A 20,491-nucleotide genomic window follows, 5' to 3' on the forward strand; every position below is an offset into this window, starting at 1 on the left:
GTTCTTACCGACACTTCTTCTCATTCATTACATTCACTTTATCTTTAAGTGCAGCTAAAGGAGAACTCCACCCAGCATAGATCCCTCGGTGCTCGGCCCCCACTAACACAGACACTCACTGGTACCTCCGGAGTTATATTCTCCCCACAATGGCTGAGGACAAGAAAATCAAAGAGAAATTCAAATACTTAGGTAGGTGGAACTACAGCACGGTCACATCCTGATTGGACGGCCACAGAGCCTGTCCAATGAGGTGATGCCTTTTCTGAAGTCCATCCTGCAACAATAATTCTCATTTCTCACTCCTCAAGCAGCGGGAGGACTCAGCCGTTAGTATGAGAATAAAGTGCAATATGGCGGGAACAGTGGGAATCCAGGGGCAATCGGAGAGGTGCGAGGAGCCCTGCATGTGGGTGGGAGGAGCCCTGCATGTGGGTGGGAGGAGCTCTGCATGTGGGCGGGAGGAGCTCTGCATGTGGGCGGGAGGAGCTCTGCATGTGGGCGGGAGGAGCCCTGCATGTGGGCGGAGCTGCCCTTGTGTATTTATTCTCCATCAGTCAGAGGTCACATGACAACTTTCATTACAGAGGATTGCTGCCCATGCCAATAAATTAATTGGGCTTTTCCTTGGCATTGTTCTTCCAGCTTCCGCCTTTATTAATATTCATACATGTGGTATTCTGACATTTATTAAAGCTATAGGGAGCAACCATTGTCCTTGGCCTAAATTTATGGTCTCAATTTATGATAGATTTACGTTAATGCCTCAAATGATGTATTCATACAAGTCCATCATTATGAAATAAAAAGTTTTCACAATATTACAGCACAAAAGAATTTTAAACAATATAACATTTGAGTGAAGTTTTTTTTTCAGTACATTAGGGAGGTTTAAATTCGGGATAACAGGTTCACTGTGTATTGTACTAACTTTTACAGTAGGGTCGCGTCACAATAAACGCTGCTCTTTGACCACTAATAACGCCTCAGTGTTCGTAAGAGCGGAACGGCTCACGTGGTGCTTGGAGAAATGCTCCTCCCCCATAGAGCGCACTGCGCCCACCTAGCCTATCACTCAAATGTGTCACATGTGTGACCGCCAGGCGGGACTGGTTGGGAGAGATCGTTATCCTTACACTTAGCAGTTACTTGTTTCTGGGAGAATAAATATCAGAACAGTTGTGACTACAGTACAACTACATTAAATACCAACTCCACTTTCGGGAATGTATTATTTATTAGGGATTACATTTGCAAATAGACCCTGTCTTTGTAAATATAACCCCTATCATATCCGAGGTGTTTTCTATACACACTCTTTAGAAGAATAATTTTTCAGTATGTAAAGGTTCCGTAAGGAGCCGGAGTGTATAAATGATACTTTATTTGAAACCAATGAAGCCAGAATAAAGAGTAGAAGATACCAGGCCCACCAGCGACGGCAGGAGCTTCAGGATAGGCGTTATATAAACGCTGCTATAACATTGTATACAGAAAATGATTACAGATAGCACAGAGGTTATAGACTCTTAAGGTCTATTTTGCACATTTAACCTGTAAGGAAAAATACTCTTCATTAAGTGGACAACAAACAACAACATGTTGTCTACAGTCCTGTATGCAGCCCAACACGCGGACATACGCAGTGCAAACACATTACTCTAATATAATATAGAACAAGGGTAAGCACTAACGCGGTTTGTTTTTCAGCTCCAGAGCAAAATGTTGTTTACTTCTCCTCTGCCAATAAAACAAAACAATCTACTATACATTCAAGTGTTAGAAATAAATTGTCATGTTTTGGTGAAATGCAACATGTAAACTTTGCCTATTAATTCACCTGCAGAAAGGTTTTTAATTCACTTAATTTGCCAATTCATTGAAAGGGATTGTCTATGTTTGTAGAACCGTCTCGCAGTGAATCCTGCTCACTTACAATGAGCCAACTATAAGACATTCATAAACCTTCCATAGAACTTATGGAAGAGCTTTTACAGCGCTCTATTAACAGCTGTGCGGAGAGTCCTCGGCTCTCGGCACCCACCGCGTTTCTTTGAACTGGTCATTGCTCACAAGGACTATCGAGATATAAATACCAGAGAGGCCCACAGCTCGCTGGTTCTGCAGCACTTACAGATAGCCAGGACATCTGCCTTTGGTTTTCTCTGCAGCGTATATAACAGAAAACAATAGCGGTGGCTTTGTCAGATCTATCCTGCGGCTGCGAGAGCCGAACAGCGCTGAAGGTAACTGGCAGAGCTCTCAGCGCTTACATATGGCTGTATAAAAGTATTATTACTGGGAACAGAGAGGGGATTAAACACAATCATATTTACAGTGAAAATCCCTTTAAACCAGGCTGTCTTTTTAAAGCCATGCACAACAAGCACATAAAACAATGAATAGTAAAAATATAAAACAATGGTACTACTGTGTTTGGGAGATGCTTTGTTTAATGATAGACAAGCAATCTACTTTTTTTGGTTTGCTCCAAGGAGACCTGTTCAATTGGAGCCTATGAATGATATTTGGATTTTATCTGAGCCACATCCATTCATAGTAATAAATACATAGAAGAAAAAGGTTCTTTAGTAGGGTGACTTTTTATAGCATAAAGCCAAGATAAATATATTAAATAATATTTAATATAAATGTAAACATTTCATACAATAATAATGTCATATTTCTGTTTAGCAATACATGGCTTACAGGTATCGCTACGTTCCTCAGCATCAGTGATTGGACAGTAATACATTTTAGGTGCCTTATCTATTGCACAGTTGGTACTTTCAGTATCGTGACTTAAACAGGTCTCTGGCGATATATCATTGGCATCCAGCAAATGTAAGACCGCTCGGGAAAGTGATTTGTAGAATTATATTTAAATATTATCCCTGTCTTTACTCACATTGCTGCTGGCACCCCTCCCTTTTTTCACATTGTTAAAGCCATTCCTTCTATTGAAAGTAACTGTAATTTTATTTCCATCAATAACTGATTGCCCCCCCCTCCCCCAAGGCTGTTACAGGGATGTCATCAGGCCCATGTGACTGTACCCACCAATCACATGCTATGTTGTGTTTTCCATGTTTTTGGTAGAACAGATGTTAGCGTAAAACCCGTTTCTCATCTATATGGGTCTTTGTAATAAAACCACAGGTTCCCAAGAAGAGCTATGACTGTAGATGTACACGTATGTAACATGACGCAGGGCTGTCATGCGGTGCTTTTGCAGTGTGTTGGATGTTGAACATGCTTTGTTACTAAATAAATAAGATACACAATACAAAATACTAAGATACATTTCTTCGTATAGGGAGAAGCTTCCCCCTGTATTACACAGTACCCTGTATAAAGCAGACATCATTCTACCTGAGCTTCACTGACAGGGAATGATACAGAATTCATCATACAGTTCTGGAGCAAAGAGCTAACACTTCTAGAACTGGGTAACAATCCTAAACTAGCTGCACTGGGCCCTATGCAGGTTCAGCGGGTGTAACGGGGACAGATACCAGGGTTGGGGCGGCTTCGTTACTGATCTTTATTGCTGTCAGACACCCCACTCTCTGCTCTCAGTTTCTGGCTGCTGTTGTCATTGTAATCGATCCAGTGCAGGACCTCGTCTGGGAACTCCGGAGACTCCACCTGAGGAGACATCACAAAGAAACGTTTTACAGCAAAAGGAACCATCGGTCTTCACCCCACACTGAGCTTCTCCAGCTGCTGCATATATTCACCCTCTGCGCCCTTCGTGGCAATTTTATACATCCAAAAACGTGAAAGAAGACCGTACTGATGGATAGCATTATAACCAACTGGAGTATTTTGACTTAAACAGCTCTCTGGGGATATATCATGGACGTGACTATACTATGCTGTTGGAGGACCCTGCTCCTTCCACTATATAACTATCAGTCTGTGGCTTCCTGCTGCCTCCATTCCCCTCCTCACATCATGTCACTGCCCCTGTCACATGCAGCCCTGTCCTCACTAACACATCACTCATCTCCTGATATACTCTGTACTGCTGGGGACCCTGCTCCTTCCACTATATAACTCTCAGTCTGTGGCTTCCTGCTGCCTCCATTCCCCTCCTCACATCATGTCACTGCCCCTGTCACATGTAGCCCTGTCCTCACTAACACATCACTCATCTCCTGATATACTCTGTGCTGCTGGGGGACCCTGCTCCTTCCATTATATAACTCTCAGTCTGTGGCTTCCTGCTGCCTCCATTCCCCTCCTCATATCATGTCACTGCCTCTGTCACATGCACCCCTGTCCTCACTAACACATCACTCATCTCCTGATATACTCTGTGCTGCTGGGGACCCTGCTCCTTCCACTATATAACTCTCAGTCTGTGGCTTCCTGCTGCCTCCATTCCCCTCCTTACATCATGTCACTGCCCCTGTCACATGCAGCCCTGTCCTCACTAACACATCACTGATCTCCTGTGCTGCTGGGGGACCCTGCTCCTTCCACTATATAACGCTCAGTCTGTGGCTGTGGCAGTCTGACTCTGCACTGCTGTGAGCATTATGATGACATGATTGTCTACAGGATGTCCTATTCTGCCCAATTCACAAGGACGAGCGATACATGATAAAAAAAAAGTTGTTTCCATAAAAATGGAATTGATGTATATTAGAAGTATATTGCTAACAGCATATATTCATACTTAGGAATTAAACAGTTAAACATAATATAAGTTGCAGGATATAGTATGTACAGGTCATGTCCATGCTAAAATTATGCATATATATATATATATATATATATATATATATATATATATATATATATATATATATATACATATATTATGACATGTACACTAATTCCATACACTGAAGCTGCGGTGCTGGGAATTAACTGAATCAGAGCCTGGACCCTGTACAGTTCAGAGGCTGGAGGGTCATTGCCACTGTCACTGCAGTGTCCAGTTGGGAGACGGTATCTAGGAAATCAGATCTGTTCTGACAACACACAAAAGTCAGCGGACACATTTTAAATTATAAATATGTAAGAATGTAAAACCAGCACCAAGTACGATACACTAAAAACACACGCATGTTCACCAACTAAAGCAGTCTATAGTTGAGCTTCTCATAACGGCTCAATCCTAGAATACAATTACCGTAAATATTATATTTATTTCTTAGAGCTCCCCTGCCATGCAAAGATTATTATACCACCCCTACAACATATACTCAATTGCTTGTACTGAGATCTTTAAATGCTCTCCGCCTTGATCAAAGTGTTCTAAATAAACTTTGCATTATATTATAACATTGTACTCATCACAGTCCTTACCTTTCTCTTACACATGGTCTGTACCACTTTATCGGGGGAGTTTCCCAGAATGTGCTGGCGGCTTAGCAGTACAGCGCAGACAAAGCCATCCGATGGGGCTACAAAGCGTTGCTCCACGTAGAAGGCCTTGTCATCCCAGCAGAGCAGGCGCGTGCGGATCTCGAAGGCCTCCAGCAGGCGAAGTGAGCGCCTGTACCGCACTGTGCAAGCAGCCATCACCATGCCGGCTCCTAAGGAGTGTATCGCCCCAAAGAGCCCACTGCGGGTGAAGAAAGACAACCGGGCGAAGTCGGCCTCACGGAGGTAACGGGAGTTGTTCATGTGCAGCAGGAAGTCTAGGTCATGGGGCAGAACCAGGCCGGAGAACGTATGTTCCTTCAGGAGGTCCTTCACAACGGGCTGCAGGCGAGCTTTCAGGACCGCCAAGAAGGCACGGACAAAATACCAGACATCCAGCAGGGAAAACAAGACAGCAGTCAGGCCGAGAACCAGCACCACGATCCACATGGCCCTGGCGTTGGTCTATCCAAGCTGATAAGGTGACTTAATGTGTAGGACCTGTAGGAGGAGAAGACGATACGGCAATTATGTATATGCATTTCAGACAAGCCTTGCAAAGCCCTGTAAGCGTAACACACATGGAGAATAATTTGGAGCACACGTGATGGACCATTGATGCAGCCAGTGCCATGTTTTCTACCAATGCTCCATCCTGTGTTTCTCTCGTGTTGTCTGTCTGAGCATTGCCATAGTCCTTGCCTTCCCCACAAGAACAATTCAAGCCTGAGGCTCATCCCGACTTCACTCAAAACAAATGTATGGAACGGAGTTCAGGTATTTTCAGCTGTTGCCTTATAGAGTCACCTGGTTCTAGATTCCTGTTTTATGTACACATTACATGGTACCATATGCACTAAGTGTGTAGAAAAAAAATCTCCCTGGCCCCTCCCCTTACCGCTCCTCTGGTATTAGAGACCGGCCCACGAGGAAGCCGTCCGGCAGAGAGCAATGGAGCATTATGGAGTCTGTTGGGCTCATAATCTCTCTTCCAGGCACAAATGGCCGCAGCACACCCTTTTGCATAAACACATGAATATATGAGACAGAATCAACTAATAATGTACAGTGATCATGTAATGTATAAATACAATGGGAACCTGTACCCTGGTGACAGGTCCAGCTGTGTTAGCTTCTGGGACATTTGAAATTAATACAAAATGTTAAACAAGATAATGAAAAGGAATAAATCCAGTATTTTCCATTTTATTTTACAGTCAGTTCTTGTTTGTAATGTACCTAGACCAAAACCTGTTCACTACAGTTTGCTAAACAAAGTAAAAAGACATTTTATCGAAACAGTGGTCACACATTCAAGATTTCAGAAGTTCTAGGGATATACAGGTGGGACCTGAGCTTTAAATGGTGTCTCCATGTATGACCTAGAGTCCATATGTTAACAAAATTCTATTAGTTTGTGAACTTGAAGCCCAGAAAAACTGCTTTTTCATTGCTAGGTTGTGACTACTATCTAGAGTGTCTCAGAATAACTTCCTGTGGACACAACAGCAGATCACAGAGCAGCTGTGTATGAAATATGGCTAAAAAATGTATTTTAGGAGGTGAGTGTGCTAATCTTGTAGGAGGCAGTGACCTGTCCACCTGTGTGATTGTGTAGGTGAGGGCAGGACTATATGTGATGGGGGCATTGACCTAATGTGAGGAGGGGGGAGGGGCTACTGTCACATTGATACAGGAAGATTATAGTGTCAAACTCACCTCTATGTGGAACAAAGCTCACAAAGCCCAACCCAGTATTTACTGTAGTTCTAAAATATGTCCCTCTTTCTACTCCATGTCCCTGTTTTGCACTGAGCTGTGACTGGCTGGCAGCGGCTGTGAGCAGGACCCAGCAGTGGTACAGGGGATTGCAGCTCAAACAGGGAGAATTCAGGAGAGGTCAGTGCAGCGGGTGAGTAGATTTGGCAAAAAATATGGCACTGCCCATTAGTCTGGGCCAGAGCCAGCCGCAAATTAAATTTTTAGCGCCTGGAAAGAAAAATGCCTCCCCTAGCCCTCAATTTTAACCAAATGAAGCAAAAATATTGATAAACTGTGCCCCCCATCAGCGTTGCGCCCTGGGCGGTCGCCCCCTATAGCACAGCCTTAATTACGGCATACTTGTCTACTTTTGAAGGCTGCTGTCTGGGAGGGGGTCCGTCGAAGGGGCGTGGCCACACGTGGTGCGCCGTTAGGCCCCAGCCCTGTCAATCTTGGACGATTTCGGACAATCGCAGCAGGGGTTGTGGCAACGATGCCGCGTTTAGCCCCGCCCCTACCCACTTCAACAATGGAGATGGCTGGATCCGGGATGTTTGCCTGCTTTCTCGGGAGTCCGGGAGAACTCCCAAAAATTCCATGAGAGTAGACAACTATGAATTACGGCCCTGGTCTGGCCACCAGGTATAGTTCTGCACAGTACTCTGAGCACCAGATGCGGTTCTGCACATTAGTCTGAGCACTTGGTATGGCTCACCTTGGATAGGTAAGCAGATTACCTCTACTTGCCATATGTTGCCTTACAGCTATACCTTTCTTTTTTTTGTTCTTTACTTCCAAACAAGTTCGCTTGTTTTGTTTTTTCATTAGCCTTTAAAATGTCTCTTGAAACTGGAAGGGAATTGTATGTGGCCGTCAGCCAGACCTAACATATCGGTAATGATTTTTATGACAACTAACAGTCCGGCAGCCTCATACAATGGACCAGGAAAATAGCGCTGAAAATATCTGTATTACATCTAATAGTTTCTCATTTGTCTGCAATGCGAGTTCAGGGATCTGGGACTTGGGAGCAGAGTTCTTCTATCTTTCACGCACTAACACCCACATTCCCAAAGTAACAGAGTAAATTGTAAATAACATATTCTTCCAATGTGCTTTGCATGCATTGTGTTGACACCAATACAATGTATTGCGCTATTAGCTCACGTTTACACGTCAAAAATAGGATGTACCGCATCCTAAAATCCGAAACATTTTAGAACATGGTGAGAACAACATTCATCCTATTGTTAATGCAGTTCAGCGGTTGGAGAAAGATTTTACAGCAGCATAACTAAAATAAACTAATAAATTCTATTATTTTACAATTGCTGATTGTCAGAAATCTGTGCGCAATATTATTCTTTCTTGTATTTAACATTACGTATGGATAAGATGATCATTATTAATTATAATAAAGACAAATCTCTAATTAAGAAAAAAATAAACAGTTTATTCACAAACTTCTATCAACCACAATTGGTCCAAGACAGTTAAGCAACTGAGAACCCCATAATTACTAGAACTTCTCCTCTACATTTAATAGATATAATCTGCAGCGTAGATAATTTCCCTAAGCGTTTCTTACTGTCACATCGGGATTTAAAATATTATTATTAAACAATGTTTTTCAAGACATAATAAAAAATCTGTAACTCATATTGATCTGTCATTAGCCACATCTACTTCGTAAATTATTTTCCTTTCATTTTCCCCAACAAAAATCAAACGTGAAGTTCAAACTTCTTGTACACTGTATTTTCCAAGCTTCAAGTAAACGTAAAGCAGCAATCCCATGAAAACGTTATGTGTGTTTTATTAACATTCATCACTGTGGCAGGCTATAAGAAGAATTGTGGTATTTATAATTTTTCCATGGTTTGTTTCTGCTAGCTGCTGTTAATGATTTATAATACTGCACAGCATCATGTGACTACCATGGCAACCACAGTCACATGGAACATGATGTAGTGAGAAGAGGGTCTTTGGAACACCCCTCTGAGCTCTGTCTGCACTGTGTACTGTACAATCCTCCCCTTCCTCCTCCCTCCTTTGCTTTCACATATTATGCTGAGAGCTGTCTGCGTAAGTGGCGGCAATATATTTTTTGCAGCCTCCAGAGAGATTTTGAAAAGGAGATAATGATTTGTAGCAGGACAGCTAAAACGAATAATCAAATGCATGCTCAAAAGATACATAACTTGCTATTTTTAAGAAAAAAAGCAACCTATGTGGGATTGCTGCTTTACTATGTTTTTTCAAGGCCTGGTGACATCAGAGAGATAGTGATGTCACCTGAGATACAAATTAGTCTTACTCTTATTAATCTGATAGGAGTGAGGACTTCATTCTAGTAAAGGAGAACAGAGAAAGTCAAGATATGAGGAAGGAAAACGAAAAATCCTGAGACCAGATGTCGTCATTATCAGATATATCACTCCAGAAATCTACTTCAAATTACAAATGTTCAAAGAACTGTTTTAAGTCAGCAGGAAAACGGCTGAAGCAAACAAGCGCTTCCTCTGTTATTTCTCCTGCACCAGTGACAATAAAACTGAAAACATGTTTTGGAATATTATTGTTACCCCTGGCTGTTTTCTTGCTGAGTGAAGAGAGCGTGGAGGGCACAAGAGTTATACACCCACGTGGCTTATTAACAGAGTATATGAGAATTTATCTCTACAGATAAGATTACCTGGACTTGCACCCATGTGCGATGGTCACCTGACTATAATTGGCCCCTGGCATGATCAGGAGATGATAGTATCAGTTCAGGGGTAATTAACCTTTAACCATTAGACTGAGAAATACACCAAAATTGGACTGAAAGTGGCCACTTTAAACCCCCAAGAGCTCAGCTTTGTTCTCTCAGTTGTATATAAACAATTTGGAAGAACGTTTTAAATCATCAAACATTGGAGATTGTAATTGTGATGTTGTATCACAATAACATGTACACTTAATATATGGCAACCTTCCTTCTCATACAACTGATATAATTAACTCCAGGCAGAAGTAGTTTTAACCAAGAACACCCTCCCTCTCTGAACTAGCAGAGGGGCCGAAGTCCAGTGACCACCACCGATCCTGAGACAATTACCCCCAGGAGACCCCAGACCCTCCAATGTTCAACTAGTTAGAGTGAAAGATGCACTGATTGTGTCTGGAGTTCCTTATATCTGTAATACACTGCGATTTGCTGATCCTCGTAATATTATCATGTTTACAAAATGTGAAAAACAATTGCATTAAAAAGAAAAACATTCACCCAACACACTGGTACTTTGACAATGTTATTAGACCCCGTCTATCACACCCCAATCCTGAAGATTATGTTTTATGCTTTACTTAGTATCTCTTCCACTCTGACACAATGTTGCTCTATAACATGTTATAAATATATCTGTATTGGGCAGCTGACATTCTGCTGTTCTACATCAAGTATCCAAAGGTAACTGAGGGTGATGAGCAGGTCAGCTTGTGCTCTGCTGTATAATGCATTCTCTGCTGACAGTTATTAGACACCCCCTGTTTAATCTGTGAACCCCCCTCCCCCCTCCATACACCCCACCACCACCACCCAGGAATTAACCCTTCATGGTAAAGAGGTGCCCCTGTAGTAATACACATTAGAAGAATCATAGTGTGGCCTTCCACCCTCTGGGGTACTATAAGTCCCAGCATGTGAAGACAGCAGCCTCTGGCTGGCAGGACACGCTGGGACTTATAGTTCCACAGCACCTGCAGGACCACAGGTAGCAGAGCCCAGCAGGTTATTGCCCCAGCACCCAGCACCCAGCATGCAGTACAGAGTACAGACAGGGAGGAATGAATGGATCTGACCTGTGCCGGCAGCTCTATCCTGCAGCCTGAGCGACATTGACTGGAGGACCCAACCACCAGCGCAGGAAGGAGGGGTGCTCACAGGGCAGGAAATAAGGGGAAGCAGCAGGGTCAAAAATAAATGGCCTTAGAGGATTTACAGCAATTCCAGTGTTCAATAAATATACATCTATGGAGAGGTTTGAGGTCATCGTCAGCATTTATTACGAAACAGCCCCCCCCTTCTCTCGGGTGAGATGGAATCTTCCACTGTCTATAATTGCTGCACAGATCAGAAAGCAGAGATTAACCCCTGGCTGCCTGCAATGATCAGGTGTTATATCTATAAGTGTCAGTGTCCTGAGACCCTGCACGCACTGGGAATAAAGAGCATGAGAAGCTGCCACAGGGCTGTTACTAATGATATAGTATAAATGGCTACTAACTAATAGTATATACATAGTGTACAGACATATATACTTACCAGCCTCAGTCATCTGTGTGGCTTTGATCTACTTCTGCTTTTTCCACTTGCAGCATCCTGAGGTGAATGAATTCATTGACGTCAGAGACATGACTTCAACACAGGATATTGCAATTAGAACAAAAGTGGGAGTCAGACGCACCCTATTATTACATTGTGACATGGTTTGTGTCATCAGATACTGTGCAAAGATATAAGATATTATGACACATTATTAGTGTTACCTTCCTAACATCACAAGTTGTTCAACAGATACTTTAATTCCAAAATTGGTTTATTAAAGAAAATAACCTGATATATCATCATCATCATCATCATTTATTTATATAGCGCCAACATATTCTGTAGCGCTTTACAATTGGGGACAAACATAATAATCTAATAAACAAACTGGGTAAAACAGACAAAGAGGGGAGAAGGCCCTGCTCGCAAGCTTACAATCTATGGGACATGAGGTTAAGTCTACATTTTGCATTTTGGCCCAGCCAGACTGCAAAGGTAAAAGTGGCTCATAAGCTAAATGATCCCGTCACACAACAATGTTGGTCAGGGGGTAGTTGTCTTGTGTGAAATTGTGTAACAGGCTAAAGGTAGTAAGGTTAAGAGGGTGGCTGAGGAATATTATAAGATTGTCTGAAGAGGTAGGTTTTCAGAGAACGCTTGAAAGTTTGTAGACCAGAGGAGAGTCTTACTGTGCGAGGGAGAGAATTCCATAGAGTGGGTGTAGCCCGAAAAAAGTCCTGTAACCGGGAATGGGAGAATGTAATGAGGGTGGATGAGAGACGCAGATCTTGTGTTGAACGGAGTTGCCGAGTTGGGAGATATTTTGAGACAAGAGAGGAGATGTATGTTGGTGCAACTTTGTTGATGGCCTTGTAGGTTAGTAAAAGTATTTGATATTGGATTTGGTACAAAACAGGCAGCCAGTGTAGAGACATACAGAGTGATTCAACAGAGGAATAACGTTTTGCAAGGAAAATCAGTCTTTCCGCAGCGTGCAAAATAGATTGTAGGGGTTTGAGTCTGTTTTTGGGAGGGCCAGTAAGGAGGGAATTGCAATAGTCAATGCGGGAGATAATAAGTGCATGAAGTAAGGTTTTAGCAGTGTCTTGCGTGAGATATGTGCGGATTCTGGAAATGTTCTTTAGATGCATGTAGCAGGATTTAGATATAGAGTTGATGTGGGGAACAAAGGATAGGTGTGAGTCAAGTATTACACCTAGGCAGCGAGCTTGTGGGGTGGGATTTATGGTCATGTTATCAACAGAGATAGAAATGTCAGGTACGCTCTTGTTGGTATATTTGTTCTATATAAATTGTCACTCTCAGCATTTGGCTCTTTCTGATGGTCCTTCTGCCACATAAAATCGCAGGGTGGGATTGTATTGGGAGGAAGGGACTGAATGCAATCTCTTGTATTGGCAGGGACAGATAGATCAATATGCTAGAAATCAGCTGCTGATATCATCTCATCTTCTAGCCCCTACCATGATAACATCCAGCCTCATTCATTCCCTGTATTCTGCAGTAACTGTGATAGTGATTGAAACTTTGAATCGTTCACAATCACAATGGACAATTTGCAAGTTTTAATGTTACCAACAATGTTTTCTTTGAGACTTATTGTAAAACTTAGACAGGCCCTTTCTCCGGCAATAAGGCTGATTTTTTTCTTGCTGTGTATTGAGGTGATTAAAATACCCTGATCACCACAGTTAGTTTAGCAAAAGAATATTACCAGGTAGCTCAGTCATACTGGCCCAGTGCTGTAATGGTTAATCTACCACGTTGCTGGGCCAATCAAATGCGCAGTGTGTGGACTTTCTTGTTTTGTATTAGGAATATACAAATGTGTGTAGGGGCCTCTTCTTTGAGCGGCATTCACTCTGTTCGGCCTTAGGGGGGGGGGGGGGGGAGGAGAACTGGTATGGCAGTGTTTCTCTACTTTATTATTATTATTAATAATAATAATAATAATAATAATAATAGTAATAACCTGCAGACAATTAGTTCTGATGGCGTTTCTACTTTCCCAATAATATAAAATATACAGATAATATTATAACCGTTCATTGAATGGTAGTTTCCAAGTCTCCAGTCTCACGGTCCTTTGAACATATGGAATTTGAAGTAGACTTCTGGGGTGACGTATCTGATGATGACGACATCTGGTCTGAAGGTCGTCCGCTGCCCTCTTTATCCTGCCTCCTATCTTGAGTTTTCTGACGAGGATTCTGCTGGACTATTCCTGACATTAGTGACTCATCTAATGATGCAGAAGACGTATTTAGTTTTTGTACAATGTTGAAAGTAAACCCAGGGTGTCGTCTTGTAAGCTCAGCTTCCAGGACCCCATACCCAATCATGTGCTGACTTCACAGGGACGTGTCCCCTTTCTGCTCTGGCCTTCATACGTGAAAACAAATCTTCCCTGGCCTGTAAGTGTCCAGCAGACAGAGGTGTGTTTTTAAATGGCCAGCTGCCTGGGGGCCATTTAGACACCCCGGTTGCAAGAAATCTGTGCTTTTCAGCCATTAGAAGACTCACTAGTTATTGGTGGTGTCCAGCTGTCAGAGGTCCATGGTGGTTTCCAGCTGTCAGAGGTCCATGGTGGTGTCCAGCTGTCAAAGGTCCATGGTGGTGTCCAGCTGTCAGAGGTCCATGGTGGTGTCCAGCTGCTAGAGGTCCATGGTGGTGTCCAGCTGCTAGAGGTCCATGGTGGTGTCCAGCTGCCAGAGGTCCATGGTGGTGTCCAGTTACTGAGATCCATGATGGTGTCCAGTTACTGAGATCCGTGGTGGTGTCCAGCAGCTGCCAGAGGCCCATGGTGGTGTCCAGCTGCCAGAGGTCCATGGTGGTGTCCAGTTGCAGAGTTCCATGGTGGTGTCCAGAATATCCTAGGGAGTTTAAGAGGTACTAGACAAATATTCTGATTATAGGTACATAATAAATGTCTGTGGTTCTTAATGCTTATTGATACCGAGGGAGCCATCGTACAGACATAATGACTGTGTTTCACGGCTCCAACGTAATATAATGTTATATTTTTATATTATGTTTTTGTAATAAACTCAAGCACTATTAGTGCTCAGTCAGATGTATAGACAATGTATAGTGCTAACAAAGACGATGCGCCCTCTAGTGGTAATAATATAGTATAAATAACAAGTAGTAAAGGCAGACCTGCAATTCTACAGTCCAGCAGCCTAAATCAGCGGAAGTCATGCAGTTACCAGCTGCACAAGTATTCTGGTAATAGTAGCGGACACTGGTGCAACCTGTTGAACAATGTTAAAGTATAGGAAAGAGCCTGATATGCACTTAACAAACTAACTAATGCATCGTTAATAATGCAGCATCAGACAGGTTCATGGGACAGATTCAGATCCTTGGGAACCAGACAAGCGGCTAAACTTTCAGCTAAAGCATACGCAGCGAGTAAGCTGCAGCTGAAGTCCGGTATAGAGGAAGTGGTAGCAGCGGTCAGGTTCACAGCTAAGGTCTGGTTTACAAATACCGAATAAGCAGCAGTCAGTTTTCACAGCCAGATTCTGAGACACAAAAGACAAATAATCAATAACTGAACACACAGCAAATGTCCGGCACCAGAATTGAAGCAAGGAATAATCAATAGTTATATCCACAGCCAGTGCTCGATTCACAGATAACGGTATATCAGTGGTCAGAGCTCAAAGCCAGGCTCTGATACACAGGAGGTGGATAAACAATAGTCAGGATCACAGCCAAGGTCTTGTACACAGATACAGGATAACTGGAAACACTAGTCCCAGATCTAAGGGACTCAAACTTGAAGCTAGTGTAGCAAAGGTATATGACTTATACCTCTTGGACAGTTTTTTGTAGACAATGGTTTTAACAACATAAGTAGCCCTATGCTGTTGTTCACACACAAGAGCTACTACTGCCATGTTTTGTGACAGTTTTCAGTAATAAAAGGATGATTCTGATAAGTTACAAAATTGGCATCTGGTGTTTTTCCATGACCATACTTGGTGTTAGAAGTGGGATGCAGATGGCTGGAGCAGAGAATCAGTATGTAAACGCACACAGTAGGTAAAAGAATTTTTCTCTATGGGTTGTGCCTCAGACATTGTCTTAAATCACTCGTTTCTCCTGCCAGAACTCCTACTATTAAAAGTCCTGAATAATCAGAACATTTTTTTGGCGTATAGTGAGAAGGCACGGCAGTAAAGTAAATACACTGAATGAGTGACACTATGGCGATGATGCAGAGTGAGTACTACACCAATTCGCGTACCGTAATGTGCATAAAATCTCTCTGCAAATGCGTTTACTTAAAGAAAAGAAATGGATGAAAACAAGGGCACATGTGTAGCATAAGTGTATGTGACGTGTGCCTGGTGTAAAGAAGGCCCGTATACCACCAGATCCCATCTTAAGATAGTTGCTGCTTTGCATATAGACACATTTGCGACTTTTTTAATGAATGCAAATTGCGCCTGCTTTTAGGTCCCCTTCCCTGACAAAGGTGGCCCTGGTTTAGCAAATATTATATCTTGCAGAAGTATTATTTCATAATAAACTATTTATTGAAAAAGTTCAAAATAGAATAATGTAACAGTGCAAATTGTATCAATCTTGTAATAAATAATATAACAGTAGAGCTTATAGAAACAGTTAAAAGATGCTGAATAAACAGGAAATTGTACGCAGTAAGCACTTAAATGGGATATAACAAACCTCGAGTAGAGATAAAAGGAAATCGGGTAGAATAGGGACAAAGAGGATAAAAGGAAGTAAAAAGATAGGTAAATTAAGAGGCAATAGGATTTGCAAGTTAAATATCTGGATTTTTATAATGATGAGTTGTACAGGAGTTAAGTTATTCATTATTAAAAAAGAGTTTTAAGAAAGAGGTATGTGCTAATGGCTCAAGATTAGTAGAAGTATTATTTTGTAATTACAATACGCTCTGTGTATAAACTAATTTACATTTCCACTATCCCCACCTATTTCCCTAGCTCAGTTCTTGTGTTGTAGCTGTATTTGTCCTATGTGGCAGGTGAATTGTTAAAAATCGAGCCGATGGCCCCTGTTCATCCACATCACACACACAACATACAGAGCTTTGTTCTCATTATCTGCCAGTATATAATAGGGTCACTAAATAATTCATGCTACCGTCCCAGCAATACAACACTTGCAGTAGATGTGGTGGTGAACATGTAACTCATACATGCGCCATCTAGTGGACACACAAGATAAATATTTTTAGTAGTTTTATGACTTTAATTAGAGATTACAATGACAACGGCTATGTTATTGCAAATTAATTGTAGTGTTAATTCTTGGCAGAAGCTACAGAAAAAAACAACAACAACTTTTGTTTTGCCAGTAACAACTTGTCATAATGTAGGACATTGACATAATCATACCAAACAGCTTATTGCCTCCAGTAAAATTCAGCACAGGTATGACACATATTGGCAACGTTTGGCCTCGGAACCTGATCACATAAAGTACAGAAGGATCACCAGTTATCCCACAAAGAATTCAGCTTATGGAGTTATTTTGTACTTTTTTATTTTAAAAATACACTTTATTAAAGTTCCTTTAGTATCATATAAACCATCGAGAGGAGAAACACACCAGTAGGAGACACATCTTAATTACAGCACTAAATACTGAAAGTGACACAGCCCTGAGATAGTGAAAGCAATTGAAAGAAGTTGTTGTTGCAGAAGGATTTTGCAGAGAGCGGTTAGCATTGACCCCCTGTGGCGCCTTATAAATAAATGATAATAATAATCATTATAGTAGTATTGAATGATTATAGTTTGAAATGTTTTTGGAGATGACTGTTATGACTGACCTGGGACTGTGTGACTATGTATCAGAACAGTTACCAATGAGGTCATTGTAAAAACATGTGGAAATTAAGAAGTACTGAAAATAAAGTGGGAGATTTGACGACCTGCTGTGGGTTGTATTAGTCCAGCTCTCTTTTTAAAGATATTAACCCCCATCCCGTGTGTGTAATAAGCTATCGGAGTCTGTGAAAGAACTTTCGAAGTATATTTTAGAAATGTAGATTTGGTAACATGTAACAGTAAGAAATGTAACATCATCATCATTTATTTATATAGCGCCACTGATTCTGCAGCGCTGTACAGAGAACTCATTCACATCAGTCCCTGCCCCATTGGAGCTTACAGTCTAAATTCCCTAACACACACACACACAGGTAGAGACTAGGGTCAATTTTGTTAGCAGCCAATTAACCTACCAGTATGTTTTTGGAGTGTGGGAGGAAACCGGAGGACTCCTCACAGATAAGGCCATGGTCAGGAATTGAACTCATGACCCCAGCGCTGTGAGGTAGAAGTGCTAACCACTACGCCACCGTGCTGCCCACAAACCAATTTAACAAAATAATTGCTAATATCTATTAACTCCTTATTTGCAAGTTTAGCTGTTAATTAATCTCAGCAGTTCCTTATAAGCCTATTATAAAATAATGGGGTAACATTGATTGTGTTTGTTAGGTATTGTCTGGTGAGCAGGGTATATATACAGGGGTGTTTCTGTGTGTTTGATGATGGGAGGCTGTAGTGTCATTCTTTTATGGCTGGTGTGCATTTGGTTGATATTATTGATTAGAGACTCCTGGAACTCTCAGTCTCTGTGAATTATTTTCTCCTCCTCTCTAGCTGGGATGATCTCGGCAGCAGCTAAGTGTCCTCCCTTCATACTCCTAACTAGTGACTCAGACACCCAAGACTGCGGATCAATGTATCCCATGATTCAGCTGTGATATTTTCCCAGTGACATTTAGCTGGAGAGATGTGACAAGATTTATAAAGTTATTTCTTGTTGCTTTCAGCATGAGATTGATTGTCCTACAGATCATTCTTATATAGTCTGAACACTTCCCAATTAACCCTCTTTCAGGTCTAATATATAAATCTCAGGGGTTACATTCTCAGTGATGTCACTGGTTCCTAGTGACTGGATAGGCTGCACTCTCAGTGATATCACTGGTCCCTAGTGACTGGATAGGATGCATTCTCAGTGATGCAGTGATGTCACTGATTCCCAGTGAATGGATAGGCTGCATTCTCAGTGATGTCACTGGTTCCCGGTGAATGGATAGGCTGCATTCTCAGTGACGTCACTGGTTCCTAGTGACTGAATAGGCTGCATTCTCAGTGATATCACTGGTCCCTAGTGACTGGATAGGATGCATTCTCAGTGATGCAGTGATGTCACTGATTCCCAGTGAATGGATAGACTGCATTCTCGGTGATGTCACTGGTTCCTAGTGAATGGATAGGCTGCATTCTTAGTGATGTCACTGGTTCTTAGTGAATGGATAGGCTGCACTCTCAGTGATGTCACTGGTTCCCAGTGACTGGATAGGCTGCACTCTCAGTGATGTCACTGGTTCCTAGTGACTGGATAGGCTGCATTCTTAGTGATGTCACTAGTTCCTAGTGAATGGATAGGCTGCACTCTCAGTGATGTCACTGGTTCCCAGTGAATGGATAGGCTGCATTCTCAGTGATGTCACTGGTTCCCAGTGAATGGATAGGCTGCATTCTCAGTGACGTCACTGGTTCCTAGTGACTGAATAGGCTGCATTCTCAGTGATATCACTGGTCCCTAGTGACTGGATAGGATGCATTCTCAGTGATGCAGTGATGTCACTGATTCCCAGTGAATGGATAGGCTGCATTCTCAGTGATGTCACTGGTTCCCAGTGAATGGATAGGCTGCATTCTCAGTGACGTCACTGGTTCCTAGTGACTGAATAGGCTGCATTCTCAGTGATATCACTGGTCCCTAGTGACTGGATAGGATGCATTCTCAGTGATGCAGTGATGTCACTGATTCCCAGTGAATGGATAGGCTGCATTCTCGGTGATGTCACTGGTTCCTAGTGAATGGATAGGCTGCATTCTTAGTGATGTCACTGGTTCTTAGTGAATGGATAGGCTGCACTCTCAGTGATGTCACTGGTTCCCAGTGACTGGATAGGCTGCACTCTCAGTGATGTCACTGGTTCCTAGTGACTGGATAGGCTGCATTCTTAGTGATGTCACTAGTTCCTAGTGAATGGATAGGCTGCACTCTCAGTGATGGCACTGGTTCCTAGTGACTGGATAGGCTGCATTCTCAGTGATATCACTAGTACCTAGTGACTGGATAGACTGCACTCTCAAGAATTGTGGATGAAAATTGGTTAAGCCCACAAAATGTCTTCCTCTACTGTGTGTAGAAATATATATACTGATGTAAATAGACACAAACTTTATGTTTCCATTTTCATTATATAAATCATTTTATTTGTCTAATTTTATTATTTGTTTTAATTTTATTTCTGTAATCTCAAGGATGTAAGTGCAATAATTAGAACAAGAAAATGAATTACTAAACATTGTATATAACAAGATAGAGATTATAATAGATGCAGCTTTGGGGGTATCACAAGTGTACGAATCTCTGCAGCGAATATCATTATGTATCTGTCATGAAGCAGCTGGGACAGTGCGATGTTCTGCAGATCTCTAGAGACGTTAGACAGTAATAGTCTGCTCATTGTCCGTAGAGAAAGTAATTCAATTTCATCTAAGAAAACAATATAATTCAGAGGTTGTCACAGCAAATGTTTAAGGTGGGCCTGTCACTCAGACAGGGCCCCGGGAGGGAGTTCTGTCCCGGTACAGCAGCTTTTTGGGGCCCTCATAGGCTCCAGGAACAGCAGTCACTGACTACAGAGACCAGCAGGAAACTATTTCCACTGTGTCCACTTTCTGCTGCCCATAATCTTGTTCAGCTCGGGCCCCATCTGCCTCCACTATAGTCACCACCATCCGGGTACTTTGTACCGAGCCCCCTATTGGCACCCCTGCAAGCAGCCATTTTTAGGGCTAAATGGGAATTAACTGGATTGTAACTTCACCACACTAGGAAATAATGGCAAATGCTGGACCGGCACTACTACTAGGCGAACCTGGGCAGTAGCCTAGGGCGTCAGGGATTAGTGGGCACATACAACACTGAATG

The 20,491-nt window shown here is 42.2% G+C and overlaps 1 protein-coding gene across 2 annotated transcripts; it reads right to left on the minus strand.

The window, feature by feature from the left end:
* Nucleotides 1–2,587: 2,587 nt before the first annotated feature.
* On the minus strand, nucleotides 2,588–11,520 carry THEM6 (thioesterase superfamily member 6). Of its 2 annotated transcripts, none has more exons than XM_075211625.1 (3): nucleotides 11,444–11,520; nucleotides 5,320–5,877; nucleotides 2,588–3,648 (listed from the first exon to the last, which is right to left on the minus strand). In XM_075211625.1, exons 2-3 carry the CDS (start codon nucleotides 5,824–5,826, stop codon nucleotides 3,535–3,537), a joined length of 621 nt encoding a protein of 206 aa, XP_075067726.1. In that variant the 5' UTR covers nucleotides 5,827–5,877; nucleotides 11,444–11,520; the 3' UTR covers nucleotides 2,588–3,534. The 2 variants fall into 2 exon arrangements, with proteins under 2 accessions (XP_075067726.1, XP_075067725.1); XM_075211624.1 differs by lacking the exon at nucleotides 11,444–11,520 and adding an exon at nucleotides 10,981–11,086.
* Nucleotides 11,521–20,491: the final 8,971 nt, after the last annotated feature.

The sequence above is a fragment of the Mixophyes fleayi genome, chromosome 5 (genome assembly GCF_038048845.1).
Source record: "Mixophyes fleayi isolate aMixFle1 chromosome 5, aMixFle1.hap1, whole genome shotgun sequence".
NCBI classification, from domain to species: domain Eukaryota; kingdom Metazoa; phylum Chordata; class Amphibia; order Anura; family Limnodynastidae; genus Mixophyes; species Mixophyes fleayi.

Coding starts and splice junctions, on each gene's coding strand:
- THEM6 (XM_075211625.1), bottom strand. CDS start 5,826: ATGTGGATCGTGGTGCTGGTTCTCGGCCTGACTGCTGTCTTGTTTTCC. Junction 3,649..5,319: donor AGACCATGTGTAAGAGAAAG/GTAAGGACTGTG, acceptor ATGTCTCCTCAG/GTGGAGTCTCCGGAGTTCCC.